Consider the following 23,466-nt stretch of genomic DNA (forward strand, 5'->3'; position numbering starts at 1 on the left):
AACACAGAAAGTTAACATGCAGCCATAGGAAGCAAATGGCATGTTAGTCTTTAATGTAAGAGGATTGGAAGTTAAGAATAAGGAAGCCTTGCTACAATTGTACAGGGCTTTGGTGAGACATACTTGGAATACTGTATGTGGTTTTTGTCTCCATATGTAAGGAATGATATACTTGCATTGGAGGCGGTACAGCAAAGGTTCACTCGATTGGTCCGTGGGATGAGGGCATTGTCCTATGAGGAGAGGCTGAGTAAATTGGGTCTATAGTCTCTGGAGTTTAGAAGAATGAGAGGTGACCTCATTGAAACCTACAAGATTGTCAAGGGGCTTGATAAGGGATTGTTTCCCTTGGCTGGGGAATCTAGAACATGGGGGCACAGTCTCAGGGCAAGAGGCTGATCCGTTAGGACTGAGATGAGGAGAAATTACCTCACTCAAAGGGTTGTGAAAGTTTGGAATTCTTTACCGCAGGGGGTTGTGGATGCTCCATCGTTGAATACATTTAAGGCCGGGATAGACAGATTTTGGTCTCTCTGGAATTAATATGGGGATTGGGCAGGAGAGTGGAGTTGAGGCAAAAGATCAGCCATGATCGTATTGAATGGCGGAGCAGGCTCGATGGGCCGAGTGGTCTACTCCTGCTCCTGTTTCTTATCTTCTTATGTAAGCTCAATACTGTCCTCACCTGACACCATGATCAGTAACCCTGACTGATCTGTTTCCCAGTTGGACACTCCCACACCAGGCTCAGACCCCTCCCGCCCACCCCACCACCACCACCCCCTAACCAAATTTCCTCTAGGTTGGCAGGGGGCTTGCATGCTGAGCCCTTCTGTCACCCCTGATGACATCAGTTAACTCAACACAGGCCAGGTGTATAACCTGAAAGCTTCCTGTCCTTTCCCACTCGGAACTGCAGTAGCGGTGACCATTTCCCGATGTGGGAAGGAGCACATTCTGCTCAAACACATGCAGTACATAAACATATATATATATATGTTTATGTACTGTGTCCCTCGAACAGGCTGTTAGAAAGGACCAAAACAGTGAAAGCCAATAGCATGAAAATATTAATTAGAAAAGTGCATTTGGGCTCAAAAGTAAATATGAAAGAGTACAGCCAAAAATAGATTTGTTTTGCTCAATACACGACATGTTCTGAAATGGAACGAGCTGTCCTCCAGGACCTGTCAGTTCAGGCTCTGTGAGTGCTTGGATAAGCACACATGACTCTCTAACTCTCTCTCTCTCACACTGCCTCTTTCTCCCCCTCTATCTATTTCTCCCTCTCCACAATTCTCTTTCTCTCTCATGCTCTTACTCTCTCATTGTTTCTCTGTCTATTTCTCCGACTCTCCCTTTCTTCCACACCACCCCACAGACCCCCCAGTCACTACCTATTGCTCCCTGTCCCTCTCTCCCTCTGATGTGCCCCTCTCCTCCTCAGTCTCTTTTTCTATCCCCCCAACTCTCTCCATCTCCCTTTCTCTCACCCTCCTTTTCTTCTCTTCCCACCGTCTCTCTCAATCTCCTTCTCTTTCCCCCTCATTCTCTCCCTCCTTTCTCTATTCCCTCTTGCTTTCCCTCTCCAACCCCTTTCTCGCCTTCATCTCTCTTACTTCCTCCCTCCCCCTCTCTCTCGAATGGAGATCATTCACCACTAAGATTAAAGGAGGACAATGACCTTGAGTTTAAGATGTAAACAGTGAGCTCTTGCTGAGATCAGAGGGAGAGCGTGGAGGATATAAATTCACCGAAGGTGCAACAGAATGCGAAGGAAAACTAATCTTTTGTCAAATTATGAGGGAGGGATGTGTTGGAGAGCGGGAGGGTTGGAGCGATCTAAGGTGGGGAGCTGACGTATGATAAACCTACAGGCATAGCCATCTGAAAACAGGAACAAAAAGTGCTGGAAGCAGCACAGCACAAACATCGGCACTTGGGAAGGGTTTCTGTTTTTGCTTTGGATTTCCAGAAAATGCACTTTATCTGTACGGAATGTTCAACAGCTTCCCAAAGGAAATTGATGATTAAAAGATCCTGGAATTTGGCAAGGGGAGAACGACAAACTGTGATGATACCTTTATATTATGTGGTAGACATTACAACAATTAGGTTAAAATTACACACAGAACAGGCCACGTAGCTCAACTGGTCCAGATCGACGGTCATGCCCCGTGTGAGGCTCCTCTCACCCTGTTGCTTTCTCCCTCAAGTGTTTATCGAGCTTCCTTAAACGTATCTCAGCTATTCGCCTCACCAATTCCTGTGGTCACCCTCACCACTCACAGGGAATAGAACTCAACTTCAAAGCAGTAAGGCACGGGTGGCCACACACTTGGCCATTATACACCTTTAAAAAAGTCCTTGGCTCAGATCTCAAATGCCAACTAATGCAGCAGCGTGAATTAAACCGATAGGTAAATAAGATGGCCGCTGAACCGATTAAGCCACCTGGCTCAACCCGTTTCAAAACAGGGCACAACCTCCGCATCTCCCAAAGTATTTTACAGCCGGTGAGGCACTGTTTTGGAGTGTGGTCGCCTCTGTAATGCAGGAAACGTAACAAGCAGTAATTGTGATAATGACCAGATTATCTGTTTTTAATTACTTTTGGTTGAGAGATAAATTTTGGGGGAATTCTCCTGCTCTTCTTCGAGGTTGTGCCATTGTGATCTTTTATATTCATCTGAATGAGCCTCAGTTTAACCTCACTGAAAGACATTACAGCACTCCCTCACTACTGCACTGGAGTGTCAGCCTGGAGCATGAGTCTCTGGAGCGAGACTTGGACCCACAAATTCCTGACTGGGAGACTACAGACAGCGCCATTTGGTCGTCTACCATCCGGACACAAGACAAGATGCCGTTCTGTCTTTGAGAGGGGTTAAGGGGAGAGGGAAAGCAGCTGGGAAGTCAAGGGCCCCAGCACAGCAGTAAAGCCAGAGCCAAACACATTACCACCACTACTGAAGACCAACCTGAACATAAACGCCCACTGGTTCAGATGAATAGCTCTGCGCACAATGTCCACATGCTCACTGTGAGTGGATTTGACAGTGGTACAATGTGATGTGAACAAATGCATTCTCATTAATAAATTATATAATGTATGTTATATTATTGCAGTGTGCCTGACTGTACCTTTGCTTGAGCTCTGCAAGGGCCCCAGAATAGCAAACCTTTCTATCATTGGGGGCCCTGACCTCTGTGTCTGACCCACTGCAGTTTCGTTTATTTTGATTTATTCTTGAAATGTGGATGTCACAAGGACATAAGAAATTGGAGCAGGAGTAGACCATATGACCTGTCAAACCTGCTCTGCCATTCAATATGATCATGGCTGATCTTGGGCTCCAATTCCACTTTCCCACCCACTCCCCATATCCCTTAATTCCCGGGAGATCAAAATATCTGTCTATCCCGGCCTTAAACATATCCAACGATGGAGCATCCACAACCCTCTGGGGTAGAGAATTCCAAAAATTCACAACCCTCTGAGTGAAGAAATTTCTCCTCATCTCAGTCCTAAATGATCGGCCCCTTATCCTGAGAGTGTGTTTTAGACCCCCCCAACCAGCAGAAAAAGCCTGTGTCAGCCCTATCATCCCTTGAGAATCTTGTATGCTAGCTACTGACTTCATTCCTTTCCCTGGCAACAGTCTGAGGTTCAGCCAGTCTGTTCACAACCTTGGTGTCACATTTGATCATGGAATGAGGTCTGACCTCATATTTGTGCCTTCGCTAAGATTGCCTCCCTAACCTCGTCTGACTTCACCTCAGTCTCAGCTCATCTGCTGCTGATTCATGCCTTTGTTACCTCTATACTCGACTATTCCAATGCGGTCGTGACTGGCATTCCACCCCCTGTAAACCTGAGGTCATCCAAAACTCTGCTGCCCGTGTCTTAATTCACACCAAGTCCCGTCCCAGTTATCACCCCTGTGCTCACTGACCTTCACTGGCTCCCGGTCAAGCAATGTCTTGATTTTCCGTGTTTTTGAATTCCTATCCTTCTAACCTCCTCCAACCCCACAACCACTCTGAGAGACCTGGCTTCTCTAACTCTGGCCCCTTGCGCATTCCCAATTACAACTGCTCCACCATTGGTGGCTGCTCCTTCAAATCCCTAGGCCCCCAAGCTCTGGAATCCCCTCCTTTACTCACTTTCCTCATTTAAGACACTTCTTAAAACCTACCTCTTTGACCAAGCTTTTGGTCATTGACCTAATATCTCCTTGTGTGGCTCAGTGTCATATTTATAATGCTTCTGTGAAGCAGCTTGGGACTTTTTTTATTCTTTCATGAGATGTGGGTGTCACTGGTGAGGTCAGCATTTGTTGCCCATCCCTAATTGCCCTTGAACTGAGTGGCTTGCTGGGTCCTTTCAGAGGGCCATTAAGAGTCAACCACTTTGCAGTGAGTCTGGAGTCACATGTAGGCCAGACTGGGTAAGGACAGCAGATTTCCTTCTCTAAGAGGCATTAGTGGTTTTATGGTCACTATTATAGAGACTAGCTTTCAAATCCAGATTTTATTAATTGAATTTAAATCATGGTGGGATTTGAACCCAGGCCTCCAGGCCATTAGCCTGGGCCTCTGGATACAAGTCCAGTGACACTACTATTACACCACCGTCTCCTTTTCACTACATAGACATGTGACAGAGAAGGGATGAAAAGGTAATGCTGCTAGAGTTGGATGACATCAGAGGGGAAAAGCGTCACATGGAGCATGAAAACCGGCATGGGTCAGGTGGCCTGTAAATGTGCTGTAAATTCAACATAATTCTATGTAACATGATAATGTCCAGATAATCTGATTTAGCATCATTAGTTGAGGACAGGACACCAGGGGGAACGTTCCGGAAGACAGCGCCATAAGATCCATTACTTCTACCCGAGGAGGGGGATGGCTCCTCGGTTTAAAGTCTTAGCTGAAAGATGGCACCTCAGACAGTAGGCACTCCCTCAGTACTGCCAATGGGAATGGCAGCCTGGACGATGACAAGAAGTCTCTGGAGTGGAGCTTGAGTCCATCCCTAATGCAGGGGTACGAGTGCGACTCACTGAACCACGGCCAGTGACTTATCTGAGAATATTCCTGCATGATCAAGAACACCCTCGTAAAGTTACAGCCACCTGGGAGTGAGCAGAAGTGGCTTTTCCCGTTATGATTTTGAGCACCCCTCTTATCAGGTTTCCTCTTAACCCCCTGTCTCGGGAGGGAGAATGTGCATCAGATGGGGAAAATAAATATCAACAAGTGATGAAGCTGTGAAAAAAAAGCCTAGGGATCCTACATACAGTTCATAGAATCATACAATGACACAGAACAGAAGGGACCATTCAGGAAATCACGTCTTTGAAAAAGCTTTCCAATTAGTCCCCACTCTCCTGCTCTTTCCCTATAGCGCAGTAAATATTTTCCCTGCAAATATTTCTCTAATTCCCTCAGGGCACTGGTTATTGAACCTTCTCCAGCGCATTCCAGACCATAACTTCTTGTTTTCAAAAACATCTAATTTCTCCTTTGGTTCTCTCACCGATGAGCTTAAGTATGTCCCCCTTTGATTATTGTTCCTTCTTCCCAGTGGGAACAGCTTTTTCCTATTTATTCCATCAAGACCTCATTCATCTCTACGAAATCTCCCCTGAGCCTCTCTGCTCGAGGGGGAGCAGTCCCCGCTTCTCTAAGTCTCTCCCCGTAACCGAGCCCCTCATCCTTGGTATCGTTTTGTAGACCTCTCCTTCAGCTTCTCTAAAGCCTTGACATCCTTCCTGAAGAGTGGTACACCCCGGATACTCCAAATGAGGCCTAACCCGGGGTTTATAAAGGTTTAATTCCGGGAGTGGTTTTATTCAATCAGTTTGAATGCGGTTTTGGTATCAGTGTGGACAGGACTTAATGATTTGGACTCTTTTTTTCCTCCCCTAGTTTCTCTCCATTTCTCCTGAAGGTGCTAACTCAAGACTCAGGGCCCAAGAGCATCCCCTTCTTGTGGCCACTCTTTGTCTGTGATGCGAGGCTCTGTCGGGGGGAGGCTATATAACCACGATGACCATCATAACTTAGCTGACTCCCAACATCCGAGCAGGAATGACTGGACAGTGATGTGTGGACCCTCTGCTTCACCTGACGCCATGGGATCAGAAGTTGACAAGTTGGGACTCCGCATCTCCCAAACACCCCCCCACCCCACCAGGTTTGCACCTGAGCCAGTGAAAGAGGGTTGACATGACCTGCGCTTTGAGTGAGGAACAGAGGCAAAGGGTAATAAGCCATGATGGCTCTGTGTGTGTGTGTGTCTCTTTCTCTCTCCAGGAAGACAAGCCAGACTCTGTTCAGTTGGCCACTGAAAGGAACCTTGGTAGAATTGTGAACAGTCAGGAGGATGGTGATAGATTTCAAGGGGATGTAGACAGGCATGGGGGGATGGGTGGACACGTGACAGATGAAATTTAATGCAGAAAAATGTGAAGTGATGCATTTTGGTAGGAAGGATGCCTAGGAACAATATAAAGTAAAGGATAAAATTGTAAAGGGGTGCAGGAGCAGAGGGACCTGGGGGTATGTGTGCATAAATCACTGAAGGTAGCAGGGAAGGTTGAGAAAGTGGTTAAAATGGCATACAGGATCCCTGGACTTTATAAAAAGAGGAATACAGAACAAAAGCAAGGAAGCTTCATAAAACACTGGTTCAGCCTCAGTTGGAGAATTGTGTCTAATTCTGGGCATCGCACTTTAGGAAGGATGTGAAGGTACGAGAGGGGGTGCAGAAAAGATTCATGAGAATGGTTCCAGGGATAAGAGACTTCAATTACGTGGATAAATGAGAGAAACTGGGACTGTTTTCCTTGGAGAAGAGAAGGTTGAGAGGAGATTTGATAGAGGTGTTCAAAATCATGAGGGGGCTGGACAGAGTAGATAGGGAGAAACTGTTCCCAGATGATTGTCAAAAGAACCATCGGTGACATGAGGAAAACCTGTTTTACACAGCGAGTGGTTAGGGTCTGGAGTGCACTGCCTGAGAGAGTGGTGGAAGCAGGTTCAATCATGATTTTCAATAGGGAATTGGATAAGCACCTGAAGAGAAAAAAAATTGATGGGCTACGGGGAAAAGGAGTGAAAGGGAGTTGTCCCTGCAGACAGCTGGCACGGAGATGAGGGGATGAATGGCCTCCTTCTGTGCTGTAACCGTTCCATGATTCTGTGACCAATCTCCCACTCCCCCCTCCTTCTCACTGCCTGAATCCCACCTGCTGCCCATCCATTCATTTAACAAATGCCCATTTTGATTCTCCTCCAGTAGCTGAGGTTACACAAAGCACAGTGAACATGAGACCATGCTTTCATTACCTTATTGAATTAAGCGATATTGAGTTCTCCCATTGTGTCTCGTTTACACAGCCCTTTCCCATTCACATTCGCTTTGAATCAATGTCTAATTTATACTGGGATGCCCTCGATGTCCAAATGAAACTGAATCCCACAGAATCAAAATTAAACTGAAGCATTTTGATCTGTACAGAGGCAAATTAAAGGGGAAGCGTCTTCAAGAAAAATAAAGTGTTTGCCAAACTGTTCATTGCATTCTTACAATCATTGTAGATGTTTATCAGAGTGAACGGTTTGTAAACAGTGGGGTCAGTGCTAAAGCCATTACTCTTCTCAATGTAAAGAAATGAGATATAAATTGAGTGTAGCAGGCGATGGTTACAGAAGACACAAAAACGAGAAGGATTGTTTAACTGTGAAGAGGACGACTGTAAGCAACTTCAGGCAGATATAGACATGTTCATCAATCAGGATGAAGTGGAACTTATATTTTAATTATGTTGCGCCTTTTATGACATCCTTAATATACTTGACAGCCAATGAAATACACTTTTTGAAGTGTAGTCAGTGTTTTACAAAGCATTGCAGCAAATTTTTATACAGCCATCGTCCACAAACACCAGTGTGTTCATGGCCAGAGCAATTTTTTTATTTGTTCAAGGGATGTGGGCTTCGCTGGCTGGGCCAGCATTTATTGCCCATCCCTACTTGCTCTTGAGAAGGTGGTGGTGAGCTGCCTTCTTGAACCGCTGTAGTCCATGTGGTGAGGGTACACCCACAGTGCTATTAGGGAGGGAATTCCAGGATTTTGACCCAGGGACAGTGAAGGAACGGCGATATATTTCCAAGTCAGGATGGTGAGTGACTTGGAGGGGAACTTCCAGGCGGTAGTGTTCCCATCTATCTGCTGCCCTTGTCCTTCTAGGTGGTAGGGATCACCGGGTTTGGAAGGTGCTGTTGAAGGAGCCTTGGCGAGTTGTAGCTGTGTATCTTGTAGATGGACACACTGCTGCTCCCGTGTGTCGGTGGTGGAGGGAGTGAATGTTGAAGGTGATGGATGGGGTGACATTCAATCTGTTTCAGTGAATGCTGGTTGAAACACCAGGAAGAACTGCCCCCTCTTTGAGTAGTGCCACTGGATAGAGGGCAGACAGGGCCTCAGTTTAACATCTCATCTGAAAGACAATGTGGCACTCTTTCAGTACTGCCCTGGAGTGCCAACCTAGCTTCTATGCTCAAGTCTCTGGAGTGCGACCCGCACCCATGAGCTTCTGACTCAGAGTCAGGAGTGTTACCGCCTAGGCCAGGGTGGTTACCAGAGGGAAGGTGAGGGGGATGTGCAGTGGAGAGGGGATTTAAAAAGGGAAGGGGGTGCCCAGGCAGGAATGTGAGGCAGCTGGGAAGAGTGTTACCACTTGTATATCAAACCTGCAGGGGCAGAGAAATAGCTAATAGGATCGTGCTGATTAAAATGGGATAGAGCAGAGAGAAGGTGCATTGATGGAGTTATCTGGTAACAAGGTGAGAATTTTGGCAGAAGGAAGTTGCCTGTTGTTTGCTGTTGTCTTTTATGTAGCACATACATTTGCAGCTGGGGATCACTTATATGTGTTGCACCTTATAAATGAGTAAATATGGTAAGCATTATAAATGTAATGGTCTCGTTTTCACTGATTGAGATGAAATGCCAGTGTACCCTACTATAGTGTGGTAATGGCGGGCACAAATGAATTATGAATTTAAAGGGCTATTTCATACTTGTCCCTGACAGATGTCCATATTTCAAACGGCCAGCCTCTCAAGGTCAACTCAGGATGACCTCGTTGAAATGCTGGCCTTGCCAAATCCCGAGAATAAATGAAAAGAAACTTTAAACATCACAGAATCACACCGTGCAGAAGAGGCCCCTCGGCCCATCGAGTCTGCACTGACATCCATGTCCTAAGTCCAGAAAAGTTCTAAATCTTCCACTCCCTTTGAATGACTTCTCCATCCCACTCTGAATGAGTGTAAGGTTTCAGTTTTTGAAATTCTGTTAAAAACCTTGGTAATATTTTCTCTCAGATTCTCCATGATTTTTGCAAGGAGTTATTTACTTGGGGCTTCACACCTCTCAAGAAGCAAAGGTTTGTTTTCCCACTTTAGTTTCACCAATTTCAAATAACAGCAACAAGTCACAAACACATTTTTTAGCAGCTTCCAAGTAGAGTCCAATGTTTCTGTCAGTTAACTTGAGGAAAGCATACCTCTAAATGCTGTAAACTGAGAGGAAGCTCTATTAAGAGGACAAGGTCCTACGTATAGCCCAGGCTGCACGTGAGTGGGATGAGTGTCAACACATCTACTTATGGAAGTTCATAAAGTTACTGCAATGAAGCCAGGAAGATAAGGCTTGTATTTACAGAGCTCTTTATCACAACACAAACTTGCATTTGCATGGCACCCTCAGGAACATCGCACAGCATGTCACATGAAACAAATTACCATTGAATTGCCAAAGTGTAAGGAAGAGTGCCAACATAGTAGAGGCCTACATGCACACCAGCCACCTGTGCTATCTGATGGCTGCTACCTGGGGTTCACCGCCACCTTTGTACAGAGTCAATCCCCAGCCTACTTCAGCAACCCTGTAGGCAAAATTGAAAATGAGAAAGAGTGAAGGCGAGACTGGGATTTGAGGAAAGGGAGTGAGCGATATACTCATCATGCCAAAGAAATTTTGTGAGAATGGGGTTTAGAAAAACAAGCCTTTGTCAAAAACTCTCCCAAGTGTTTGCGTCTTTGTCAATTGTGCATTTAGTGTATTATGGCAGCGAGGGTGTTCAGTGTAAGCAAGATCAATTGTCTTCACCAAGAATGGCTTCACCTCTTGTGGTCCGGAAACTGAGAGTCTCTCGGTCCCACTTTGTTCCCCTGATATCTGGGTCAAACTGAACTCAGTGCCGGACACCAATTTTCATTCTGTCGGCAAGACTAATTGTGTGGGCCTGCTGATCGAGGGGGTGAGGGGACGACCCAGCATGACTCTGTAGGGAGGAGGCTCTGTGTGAACCTGGAGGGAGGTAAGACAGGTGCACACTAGCCTGCTTAACGGAATGTTAAATCAATTGGCGTCCCCTTTCACAAGGAAGTTAGATAAAGTAACGGTGAACCCATGTCATGGTGAGTGGGTTACATCAAATGTTAGCATAGTAATAGTAATAGGTCATTCAGCCCAACAAGTCCATGCTAGTGTTTATGCTCCACAAGAGCCTCCTCCAACCCTACTTCACCTCACCCTATCAGCATCTCCTTCTATTCCTTTCTCTCTCATGTGTTTATCCTTACATTCATCGATGCTATTCACCTCAACCTGATAGTGAGTTCCACATTATAGCCAATCTCTGGGTAAAGAAGTTTCTCCTCAATTCATTGTTGGATTTATGAGTGACTACCCTATATTGAGGTCCTGGTACAACCACAGGAGTAACAGGATGATGAACCAGTCCCCAACACCCACCCAATTAGCCTGCAACGCCTTCAGACAAAACGTCACGCAACCCAATTGTAATAGGGGAGGCAATGGCATAGTGGTATTGTTCCTGGACTAGTCATTCAGAGACTCAGCATAATGCTCTGGGGACCTGGGTTTGAATCCCACCACTGCAGATGGTGGAATTTGAATTCAATAAAAACCTGGAATTAAAAGTCTAATGATGACCATGAAACCATTGTCGATTGTTGTAAAAACCCATCTGGTTCGCTAATGTCGTTTCCGGAAGGAAATCTGCCGTCCTTACCCGGTCTGGCCTATACGTGACTCCAGCCCCACAGCAATGTGGTTGACTCTTACCTGCCCTCTGAAATGGCCGAGCAAGCCACTCAGTTGTGACAAACCTCTACAAAGTCACAAAAAGGAATTAAACCAGACAGCATCGACCTAGGTACCAGAAACGACAATGGCAATCACAGCCCTGTCGACCCTGCAATGTCCTCCTCACTAACATCTAGTGCCAAAAGTGGGAGAGCTGTCTCACAGACTAGTCAAGCAACAGCCTGACATGGTCTTGGAATCATATCTTACAGATAATGTCCCAGGCACGATCATCACCATCCTGGGTATGCCCTGTCTCACCAGCAGGACAGACCTAGCAGAGGTGGTGGCACAGTGGGATACAGTCAGGAGGGAGTTGCCCGGGGAGTCCTCAATATCGACTCTGGACCCCATGAAGTCTCATGGCATCAGGTCAAACATGGGCAAGGAAACCTCCTGCTGATTACCATGTACCGCCCTCCCTCAGTTGATGAATCAACACTCCTCCATGTTGAACACCACTTAGAGGAAGCATTGAGGGTGGCAATGATGCAGAATGTTCTCTGGGTGGGGGACTTCAATGTCCATCACCAAGAGTGGATCGGTAGCACCACTGCTGACCAAGCTGTCCGAGTCCCAAATGACATGACTGGGTCTGCGGCAGGTGGTGAGGGAACTGACAAGAGGGAAAAACATACTTGACCTCATCCTCACCAACCTGATTGCCGGAGATGCATCTGTCCATGATGATATCGGTAGGAGTGACCACCGCACAGTCCTTGTGGAGACGAAGTCCCGCCTTCACATTGAGGATACCCTCCATCATGTTGTGTGGCACTACCACCTTGCTAAATGGAATAGATTTCGAACAGATCTAGCAACTCAAGACTGGGATTCATGAGGTGTTGTGGGCCATCAGCAGCAGCAGAATTGTACTCAAACACAATCTGTAATCTCATGGCCCAGCATATCCCCAACTCCACCATTACCACTCAAGCCAGGGGATCAACACTGGTTCAATGAAGGGTGCAGGAGGGCATGCCAGGAGCAGCACCAGGCATACCTAAAAAATGAGGTGTCAACCTGGTGAAGCTATAACACAGGACTACTTGCATGCCAAACAGCATAAGCAGCAAGTGACAGACAGCTAAGCGATCCCACAACGAACAAATCAGATCTAAGCTCTGCAGTCCTGCCACATCCAGTTGTGAATGGCGGTGGATAATGAAGCAACTCACTGGAAGAGGAGGCTCCACAAATATCCCTATCCTCAATGATGGAGGAGCCCAGGACATTAGTGCAAAAGATAAGGCTGAAGCATTTGCTACAATTTTCAGCCAGAAGTACCGAGTGGATGATCCATCTCGGTCTCCTCTGGAGATCTCCAGCATCACAGATACCAGTCTTCAGCCAATTCGATTCACTCCATGTGATATCAAGAAACAGCTGAAGGCACTGGATGCTGCAAAGGCTATGGGCCCTGACAATATTCCGGCAATAGTACGGAAGACTTGTGCTCCAGAACTTGCCGTGCCTCTAGCCAAACTGTTCCAGTACAGCTACAACACTGGCATCTAACCGGCTATGTGGAAAATTGCCCAGGTATGTCCTGTACACAAAAAGCAGGACAAATCCAACCTGGCCAATTACCGCCCTATCGGTCTACTCTCCATCATCAGTAAAGTAATGGAAGGGGTCATCAACAGTGCTATCAAGCGGCACTTGCTTAGCAATAACCTGCTCACTGACGCTCAGTTTGGGTTCAGCCAGAGCCACTCAGCTCCTGACCTCATTACAACCTTGGTTAAAACATGGACAAAAGAACTGAACTCCCGAGGTGAGGTGAGGCGAGAGTGCCTGATCTTGACATCAAGGCATCATTTAACAGAGTGTGGTATCAAGGAGCCCTAGCAAAACTGGAGTCAATGGGAATCCGCTAGTTGGAGTCATAACTAGCACAAAAGAAGATGGTTGTGGTTGTCGAAGGTCTGTCATCTCAGCTCCAGGACATCACTTCTGGAGTTCCTCAGGGGAGTGTCCTCCAACTTCAGCAGCTTCATCAATGACCTTCCTTCCATCATAAGGTCAGAAGTGGGGATGTTCACTGATGATTGCACCATGTTCAGCACCATTCGCAACTCCTCAGATACTGAAGCAGTCCATGTTCAAATGCAGCAAGTCCTGGACAATATCCAGGCTTGGGTTGATAAGTGGCAAGTAACATTCGTGCCACACAAATGTCAGGCAATGACCATCTCCAACAAGAGAGAATCCATCCATCGCTCCTTGATGTTCAATAGCCTTACCATCACTGAATCCCCCACTATCAACATCCTGGGGGATTACCATTGACCAGAAACTGAACTGAACTAGCCATATAAATACTGTGGCTACAAGAGCAGGTCAGAGTCCAGGAATTGTGCGATGAGTAACTCACCTCCTGACTCCCCAAAGCCTGTCCACCATCTACAAGGCACAAGTCAGGAGTGTGATGGTATACTCTCCACTTGCCTGGATGAGTGCAGCTCCCACAACACTCAAGAAGCTTGACACCATCTAGGACAAAGCAGCCAATTGATTGGCACCACATCCACAAACATTCACTCCCTCCACCACCGATGCACAGTAGCAGCAGTGTGTACCGTTTACAAGATGCTCTGCAGGAATTCACCAAGGCTCCCTGGACAGCATCTTCCAAATCCACGACCACTACCATCTAGAAGGACAAGGGCAGCAGATACATGGGAACACCACCAGCTGAAAGTTCCCCTCCAAGTCAATCACCATCCTTACTTGGAAATATATCACCATTCCTTCACTGTTGCTGCGTCAAATCCTGGAACTCCCTCCCTAACAGCACTGTGGATGTACCTACACCACATGGACTGCAGTGGTTAAGAAGACAGCTCACCACCACCTTCTCAAGGGCAACTAGGGATGGGCAATAAATGCTGGCCCAATCCTGTGAATGAATAAAAACAAAAATATTCCCTTCCTCAATAATGGGGGAGCCCAGCACATCAGTGCAAAAGATAAGGCTAAAGCATTTGCTACAATCTTCAGCCAGAAGTGCCGAGTGGATGATCCATCTCAGCCTCCTTCGGAGGTATCGAGCATCACAGATGCCAGTCTTTAGCCAATTCCATTCACTTCACATGATATCAAGAAACAGCACATGTATGAATAAAAAAAAGGTCAATATGCCAAGGCCCACATCTACCCAATGAATACAAGTATATAACAGTCTGAAATACTAAACAACTCCTGTGATCTAGGACTATCCAACCTTAATTGGCTGAGGCCAGAGTCAGAGAATGAGCTTGCATTTACTTAGCACCTTTCACAACCTCAGGGCGTCTTTGCAGCCAATGAAGTACTTTAGTCTTGAAGCATGACCACTGCAGTGACCATCCCCTTTAGGGAGAGCACACCTGGAGTACTGTGTGCAGTTTAGGTCTCCACATTTAAGAAAGGATATACTGGCATTGGAGGAGGTTCAATGATGGTTCACTAAATTGGTCCCTGGGATGAGGGGGTTGTCCTATGATGAGAGTCTGAGTAGAGTGGGCTTATATTCTCTGGAGTTTAGGAGAATGAAAGGTGATCTACAAAATTCTGAAGGGGTTTGATAAGGTGGACATTGAGAGATCGTTTCTGCTGGTCGGGGAGTTTAAAACCCGGGGGCACAGTCTCAGGATAAGGGGCCGATCATTTAGGACTGAGATGAGGAGAAATTTCTTCACTTAGAGGGTTGTGAGTCTCTGGAATTCTCTACCCCAGAGGGACGTGGATGTTCCATCGTTGAATACATTTAAGGCCGGGATTGACAGATTTTTGGTCTCTCAGGGAATTGAGGGAAAAATAAGGAAAAAAAATCAAACTGTTACATCACTGGAAAGCTGTGAGTTGATTGGAGAAACGAAAAGCAGTAGCAATACTCACCAGCTAAAGTTAGACTTGGTGAGCAGCGAGAGCAGAGCGGGGCTTAACACAGCATGGAGAGAGCGAGACTTCACTTGGTGAGCAGCGAGAGCAGAGTGGGGCTTAACACAGCATGGAGAGAGCGAGACTTCACTTGGTGAGCAGTGGGAAACAGTGAGAGCAGAGTGGGGCTATCCTCCGCCATGAGGAGCCAGTCTGTGGGTTCAGAGCTTGTGTTCGTAAAGAAAAAAATTCAAGGAATGACATCACTGGGAAACAGGTAGATGATTGGCTGGTGATTATTTCCTGTTTAACTTATCTAAACAAGGGAATTAACAGGTGAATCTTATCTTTTTTTTAAAGTAAGGTTCACTACTACTAGTAAAGTGTATAAAGTATTATTAAGGTTTATCAGTATTAGTAATGTTTATTAGTGTTGGTAAAGTTTATTAATGGTAGTATGATTTATTAGTAATGGTAAAGGCTTATTAGCAATAGTAATGTTTATGAGCAGTAGCAAGATAACTAACAGAGAGAGGAATGGCATTGCTGCTCCAACCTCTGGATTGCACATCCTGAATTCCAGGAAGCTCCCCATGTCCTGGATAACCATTTGTGCAGTAAGTGTCATAAGTTGCAGCAGCTTGAGCTCTGGGTTTCAGAATATCAGCATCAGCTGGCGTCACTGTGGTGCATCTGTGAGGTTGAGAGTTTTGTGGATAGTGCATTTATAGATGTGGTCACCCACAGCTTAAGAGTATGTAGGGAGAGAGCGAATGGGTGATCACCAGACAGTTAAGTATCATTCCCCAGGGGTCAATGTTGGGACCCTTGCTCTTTCTGTTATATATTAATGACTTAGACTTTGGTGTACAGGGCACAATTTCAAAATTTGTGGATGATACGAAACTTGGAAGCATTGTGAACTGTGAGGAGGATGGTATAGAACACCAAAAGGACAAAGACAAGTAGAATGGATGGATAAGTGGCAAATGAAGTTGAATGTGGAGAAATGTGAAGTGAAAGAATATGGAGAGACAATATAAAGATTATAACTCTAAAGGGGGTCAGGGGCAGAGGGACCGGGGGTATACGTGTTTAAGTCATTGAAGATGGCTGAGAGAGTGGTTAATAAATACAGTGTCCTAGGCTTTAATAATAGGGACATAGAGTGCAAAAGCAAGAAGGTTATGTTGAACTTGTATAAGGCACTAATTTGGCCTCAGCTGGAGTATTGTGTCCAGTTCTGGGCACCACACTTTGGGAAGGATGTGAAGGCATTGGAGAGGGTGCAGAGAAGATTTACGAGAATGGTTCCAGGGGTGAGGAACTGCAGTTATAGATTGGAGAAGTTGGGACTGGTTTCCTAGGAGAAAAGAAGGCTGAGAGGAGATTAGATGGAGGTATTCAAAATCATGGGGGGTCTGGACAGAGTAGATCAGGAGAAACTGTTTCCACAGGTGAAAGGATTGAATATGAAAAAGCACAAATTTAAAGTAACTGGCAAAAGAAGCAATGGTGACACGAGGAAAAGCTTTTTTATGCAGCGAGTGGTTAGGGTTTAGAATGCACTGCCTGAGAGTGTGGTGGAGGAAGATTCAATCAAAGCATTCAAAAGGGAATTAAACTGTTATCTGAAAAGGAAGAATGTGCAGGGTTATGGGGAGAAGAGGGGGGGAATGGCATTAGATGAGTTGCTCTTTCAGAGAGCCGGTATGGACACAATGGGCTGAATGGCCTCCTTCTGCACTGTATCAGTTCTGTGATTCTGTGAATGGATATGGGGAGTGGGCAGGACAGTGGAGCTGAGGCCCAAGATCAGCCATGATCACATCGAATGGTGGAGCGGGCGTGATGGGTCTGGTCTACTCCTCCTATTTCTTACGTTCTTCTGTTCACCAGAGAAACCCACTTGGCTTCCATCATTGTTCCTGGCAATGCCTGCACTGTGTAACTCTCAGTTGTGAGTTACCTGAGGTGAGTTACTGCGAGTGTAAATGAGGGGAACTCCAGGCTGCCCTCATTGTAATATTAGTTAATGGAGTCAGCCTTGGGCAGTGGGCAGAAAGCGATGAGAAAGTGCCGGGTAAATTGGGCAAGAATGATTGCCCTTTTTCGGGGGGGGATGTTGGGGAGAGAGAAATGGGGTGCACCGTTTACAGAGTGAGATAGTGAGGAAATTCACCCCCATGTTCTTCACCATGTGTCTCAGAAACATTCTTTCGGAATAGGCACTGAATCACTTGGAGGTGCCGTTTATATTGTGATGCAGGAATTGCATCAGCCAGCTTGTGCACAGCAAGATCCCTCAAAAACAAAGGAGACAAACTGAGTAGCTAATCTGTTTTTAGATAAGCTGGGCGAGGGTTAAAATATTGGCCAGGGGAGAGTGCAACCACTCTTCTTCAGTTAATGGTGGGAGACCTTCTACATTCACCCGAGAGGGTAGACCAGGCCTCGATTCGTCTCATCTGAAAGACGGCATCTCTGACAGTGCAGCACTCCTTCAACTGCACTGGCGGTCTCACTCCGGATTACGTGCTCAACTCTCCGGTGGTGGTTGGTGGGGGGTGGGAGGGCGGAGTGCAGGGTGGGGTGGGGTGGAGGGCAAACCCATGACCTTTTGACTCTGAGGTGCGAGTGTGACACTGAGACATGTTGACAAAACGACAAGACACGCCAACACAAACAGGACCCAGTCAAAAGCAAATAAAAGAGCCTGGTTTGCGTAAACATGAAGTCAGTGCAGTTGTCGGAAAGTGGACATTTGCTATCTGGTTTTCATTCCTCGAACTTTCGCTGCAGCCGCTCCCTAAGATCAGCCTGACCCGTCCAGAGAGACTGACAAAACACAAAAAAACCATACTGTGGAGAAACTGTACTGTCCTTGATGGAAATTGGCAGAAATTTCACTTGTACATTCTAAGCATTGAAGAAGCAAATTCCCTCAGCCCTATAAGGCCCACGTCACCTGCAGTACAACACCCCCTCACAAATAAACCTCCACGTACCTCTGTTCTCGTCCAGACATTGTAACACAAAAATGTACAATAGTTTCCTCTATGGTCACAGTCATCCATTCAAGGTACAATTTCAAATAAGAAATGTATATGGAAAAGCACAGTCCCAATGAGTGTCAACCATAAATGTAGAAAACCCAAAGACTTCCTGCTGGCTTCTTTTTTTCTGAGGCCAGGAGAGAAACCTTTACCAGCAGCTGTCATTCTATGGAAAAGCCCTCTGACAATTAACCACCCTGATCTAAAGTTATGTTTATTTAGACCAATTTCCCAGCACTCAGACCCTGTATTCCAGCACAAGAAACCCTGCACCCCAACATGTAGAACCTTTGACTCCTTTCTTAGTCAAGAATCTACCTACCTCTGCATTAAAAATATTCATTGACCCTGCCTCCACCGCTCCCTGGGGAGAGTGTTCCAAAGACTCACAACCCTCTGCGAGAAAAAAATTCCCCTCATCTCCATTTTAAATGGGCAACCCCTTATTTTTAAACTGTGTCCCCCAGTTCTAGTCTCTCCCACAAGGGGAAGCATCCTCTCCACATCCACCCTGTCAAGTCCCCTCAGTACCTTGTATGTTTCAATCTCAATCTTCAAAACTCCAATGGATACAGACCTAACCTCTCCAACCTTATCTCATCCTTGGGCTTGCTTTCCGTGCAGAATCAATTTTAACACCGCAAATCCAGATTAACACAGGGCAAATAGTGAACACGCATGCGTGCAGACACACATATAGACACATGTGGATGCACTCTCCCATGCTAGTTTCTCTGAAAAGAAGCTAATGAGAATTAGAAGCATGAACAAACCAAACCCTCACCCATGCCTTCGTTACCTCTGGATGTGACTATTCCAATACACTCCTGTCTGCTCTCCCACATTCTACCCTCCGCAATTGTGGGCTCATCCAAAACTCTGCTGCCCGTGTCCTAACTCACAGCGAGTCCCGTTCCCCTGTCACCCCTGTGCTCACTGACCGACACTGGCTCCTGGTCAAGCAACACCTTGATTTTAAAATTCTCATCCTTGTTTTCATGGCCTCGCCCCTCCCTATCTCTGGAATCTCCTCCAGCCCTACAACCCTCCGAGATATCTGCGCTCCTCTAATCCTGGCCTCTGGTGGATTCCTAATCAGAATCGCTCCACCATTGGTGGCCGTGCATTCAGCTGCCTGGGCCCCAAGCTCTGGAATTTCCATCCTTACACCTTTCCCCTTCTCTCCCTCACTTTCCTCCTTTAAGGAACTTGTTAAAGACTACTTCTTGTACCAAGCTTTGGTGACCTGATCTAATATCTCCTCAGTGTGCAGAATCGTCCCAGATTTGCAGTAAGTGCGATAACAGGTGGGAAAAAGGACGTTTTACTCACTTTCCGCAATGGTGGCTTTTCTCACTGTATCGCGCCATTCCCACCTCATTAATTATGCAGTCAGGGGAAACACGCCGTCCCTCTGACAGGCGGCCTCTGATTTTCCCGCCACGCCATGACCTCACCGCTTCCTCACGCAGGGCGCCATGTTTAAACTGCAGCAGCCGCGCACACACTTCTCAATGTTTGCAGCCCAGGAGGGCACCAGTGAAGACATGGCCCCAAAAGCCAAGAAGAGTGCAGCTCCCCGATTGAGTGACGCATCCCTGGGACATCTTATGGACACCGTGGAGGCCCAACACAATGTCCTCTACCCCTGCTCTGGCCACAGGAGGCCCATCAGTTTCACCCCTCCGGCTGGGAGGCTGTGGCAGAGGTGGTCAGTGCCAATGCTGCACACAAGAGGTCAGCCATCCAGTGCAGAAAGTGGATGAATGATCTCATCTGTGCTGCCAAATTAAGTCAATCATCTCAGCACTCAAAACTCTCACACTCACAAGCCCATCACACATTCACTGGCATCTCACTCACTGCCAGCTCAAGGGACATCACCAGGTACCCCCCCCTACCACAGTACAGCCCTCGCCCTGCAGCCTCTTCCCTTGTCTGAGGCCACTTCTCCCCCATCCCCAAGCAAACCCTAACCCTGCAGCTGTTGAAAAGCCAACCCCGCCTTACAGCTGGTCTGCTAGGTAGAGCCCTGAGCCCCCCTGAAATTGGTGCCTGTGAAGCCTGGCGCTGATGACCATGAGTGTTGCCCGAAGCGAGGTGGGCAAACAAACATCAAGTCCCGAGCAAAGTTCTGGAACACGTCGGTGTGATGCTGGATGTTCCAGCCGTTTATAATTCAATGCAAACGTATTAAAACGAGGTTCCTGACATGCGGTGGTGGGAAACGTGGCATGCCATTGACGGGTGGAGCGGACGATCGCAAACTGGTTTCATGACAGAGTGAAACCGATTTTTAGCCTTCTTGCCATATTGCCCCACACCGCCCCCCCAGCCCTCACCATGGGGCCCCACGCCAATGGGGCCTGAAAATTCTGGCCAGTGTCATATTTTGTTTTGTAACACAGCTGTGGAACACCTTTTATTGTTTCACTATGTTAAAGATGCTCTGAAAATATAAATCGTTGTTGCTGTTGCTAAGAATGCTGGAAGCCACACAGAGGAAAGGCCAGTTGGCCCATTAAACCTGTGCCACCCTGGATGTGTTGGACACTGCTTTGATTACAAACTGGCCTGCCACACTAACTGTGCTTCATGAAATGCTAAAGATCCAATCTTGTGACCCCCCCATGGTCCCAAACTGGGGGAAACAAGGAAGCTGCATGTCACTCTGAGTGCCATCCTCCACTCGGCACAGGGCTGGGAACATGGTGTCCCATTCTCCAGTATTAATCTCTCTGGAACCCCCAACGGATGGCGATTTAGCTTTTCTTCCAGTGGGGCCAGTTGACCTTAGATCATAGGCCACCTTCTTAGGAAATCTGTTCTATCTGTCTCAGTCTCACCGGCCACTGTCCGGTGTCAAGGCAGAGTTGACTTCTGCCTCACTCATCGCCTCCTAAATAGAAACCCCTCTGTGGGCTCATCCAGTGCAGAAGGATGCCATTCAGCCCATCTCGCCTGTCCTGGCTCTTTGAAAGATCTATCCAATTGGTCGCGATCCCAGCTCTTTTCCCTAAGTTTGCAATTCTTTTCCTTTTCAGAGTTTTTTTATCCGATTCTCTTTCGAAAGTTCTTACGGAATCTGCTTCCACTGCCCTTTCAGGCAGGGCCTTCCAGATCACGACAGCCCACTGCGTTTAAAAAAAACTCTCCTCATCTCATCTCCGATGCTTTTGCCAATCATCTTAAATCTGTGTCCTCTGGTTGCTGACTTGCCTGCCAGTAGAAACCATTTCTCCTTATTCACTCTGTCAAAACCCTTCATCATTTTTAACATCTCTATTAAATCTCCCCTTAACCTTCTCTGCTGCTCCATAATGTGCTTGGGGTGCATTCGTCCTGGTGAGGCTGGGGGCCTTCGAGTACACTCACGGTTTTGGGGGAGGGGACTGCAGATGCCAAGTGCCGGCTGGAGAGACCCAGGGAAAAAGGGGGGACCCCCATAAGGATGGGCCAACTCAACGTAGCCTGAGGTGGTCTATATTTTAAAATGGCGCCAACAGCCACAGGAACCGCTCGCCAAGAATCAACTCCTCGTCCTGCTTTGCAGAAAGGACAGGGTAGACGTGAGCATGAGGGAGTGCAAGCATTTTCCTCACAGCGCTGTTCCCTGTCAGAGCCAAGGCTCCCCTTCGGAAAGTCTACCTTGATTGAATGGTCCTTACCATAGGTTGAACGAAGGGTCCAAAAGTCGTCCATTATCACTCATGGGCTTTATGACTGGATACCGGAGAGTTAGACCGTGAAGCTGTTCAGGGAGTCACCAGGAACACCAATCGGCAGACGCAAGCTATCAGCTTCACTCAAGAGGAGACATGAGCCAGGAAAACACGTGTCCGAGCCCTTTAACAAGGAAGGAAAGCACCGACAGGCCAGCCTCAGGATTAGAAAAACCAGCGTCAGACAGACCTGGGGATATATCTAAAAAAACACAGCACCCGCTGCAAGCAGAAGCGATGTGCACCGCCGATCAAAGGTCATGGCATTTGCGGAAAGAATCCAAATTGAACGGCCTCCCTCTTGCCTGCTCTAAAGTTTCCTCGACAAGATCGGGCGATCCTCGAGGGAAAGAAATGCAGCCCGGCACTTTTATCTTTAAATCCAGTGCCTCGGCATTCTTCACAAATCTAGTAATTAACCCCGCTGTCACAAATCAAAGCCCACACTCGGGAACGTGAAGCTCCCTATCTCTGCTGTGGTCAATTATTAAACTGTACACATGTAGGCTGTGTACATAAACAGCCTTGGATTTTACCAGCCTCCACGAAACATTTTCATTCCATGCTTTGTGTCCTCCCACCCCCTCCGACCTCCCCCTTCCTCCCCCCACTGGATAACATATGCTAAAGTAGCTTAAACTATAAAAAGATTTGGGAGATCTGATTGCATTAAGCGCAATATAAATGCTCAGATTTCAGGCTGAAGAGCCAGTTTGGGATAGACTGCAGTCCAGCAGAGCACGGTGTTCTTCAGGCTGAGACTTCAGCTGGCTGAAATGTTTAAAGTGGGGGAGGGGAGGGGTTTCACTATTGAGAGATTATAATGTCACTACCACTGGCTCCTGCACCTGGACTCCTTTTCGTAGAATCATAGGATCATATGCTACAGAAGGAGGCCACTTGGCCCATTGTGCCTGTACTGGATCTTTGAAAGGGCTATCCAATCCGTTCCACTACGCTGTTCTTTCCCAACACAATAATTTGCTCCTTTTCATATTTTAAGTAGCTCCCTTTGAAAGTGACCATTGAATCAAAAGAGCTGTTTGACTGAAAGTCATGAATCATCCAAATGAGTCATCAAGACTGCTTGTTTTCCAACTGGTCCAGGAATATGGCCCCATGTGTAGATGGATGTGTAGGATCCTGTCAGGCAGTGCATTCCAGATCCAAACAATTCACTGCATGAAAAAAAAGTTCTCCTTGTAACCCCTCTGGCTCTTTTGTCAAATACCTTAACCCAGGGTCCCTCTGGTTTTGACCCTTCTGACACTGGAAACAGTTTCTTCTTATTTACTCTATCTAAACCCCCTTTGAACACCTCTATTAAGTCTCCCATTAACCTCCACTCTGAGGAGAACAACGCCCAACTTCTCCAACCTCTCCACATACTGAAGTCCCTTCTTTAGGCTGAAGCCTTGTCACAAGGCCCCTAATTTGGCTTTGTTCTATCCACCTTCCTCCTCCCCCCTCCAAAAGAAAGGGGGGTTGTGCCTCCCCGTTCAACCAGTGGTGTGTCAAAAGAGGTGGGATTGGATTGATGCTTGTGTGATGGCAGGGATTTCTGAAGTAGTAGACTGGTGCTTGTCCATGTTTGGAAGTCTAGCATGCTGTTCATTGTGTGCCTCACTGATGT

General features: G+C 46.9%; 1 protein-coding gene across 2 annotated transcripts in view; it reads right to left on the reverse strand.

Annotated features, from left to right (window-relative positions):
- LOC144692531 (retinoic acid receptor RXR-gamma-A-like) overlaps nucleotides 1-22,785 on the reverse strand; it is a 258,889-nt gene extending 236,104 nt beyond the window's left edge. For both annotated transcript variants that reach the window (XM_078561502.1, XM_078561500.1), the window contains exon 1: nucleotides 21,780-22,785. In XM_078561502.1, coding sequence (XP_078417628.1) covers nucleotides 21,780-21,813 — 34 coding nt within the window. In that variant the 5' untranslated portion in view covers nucleotides 21,814-22,785. The remainder of the gene's footprint in view (nucleotides 1-21,779) is intronic.
- Nucleotides 22,786-23,466: the final 681 nt, after the last annotated feature.

Source organism: Cetorhinus maximus, chromosome 17 (genome assembly GCF_964194155.1).
Source record: "Cetorhinus maximus chromosome 17, sCetMax3.hap1.1, whole genome shotgun sequence".
Classification (NCBI taxonomy): Eukaryota; Metazoa; Chordata; class Chondrichthyes; order Lamniformes; family Cetorhinidae; genus Cetorhinus; species Cetorhinus maximus.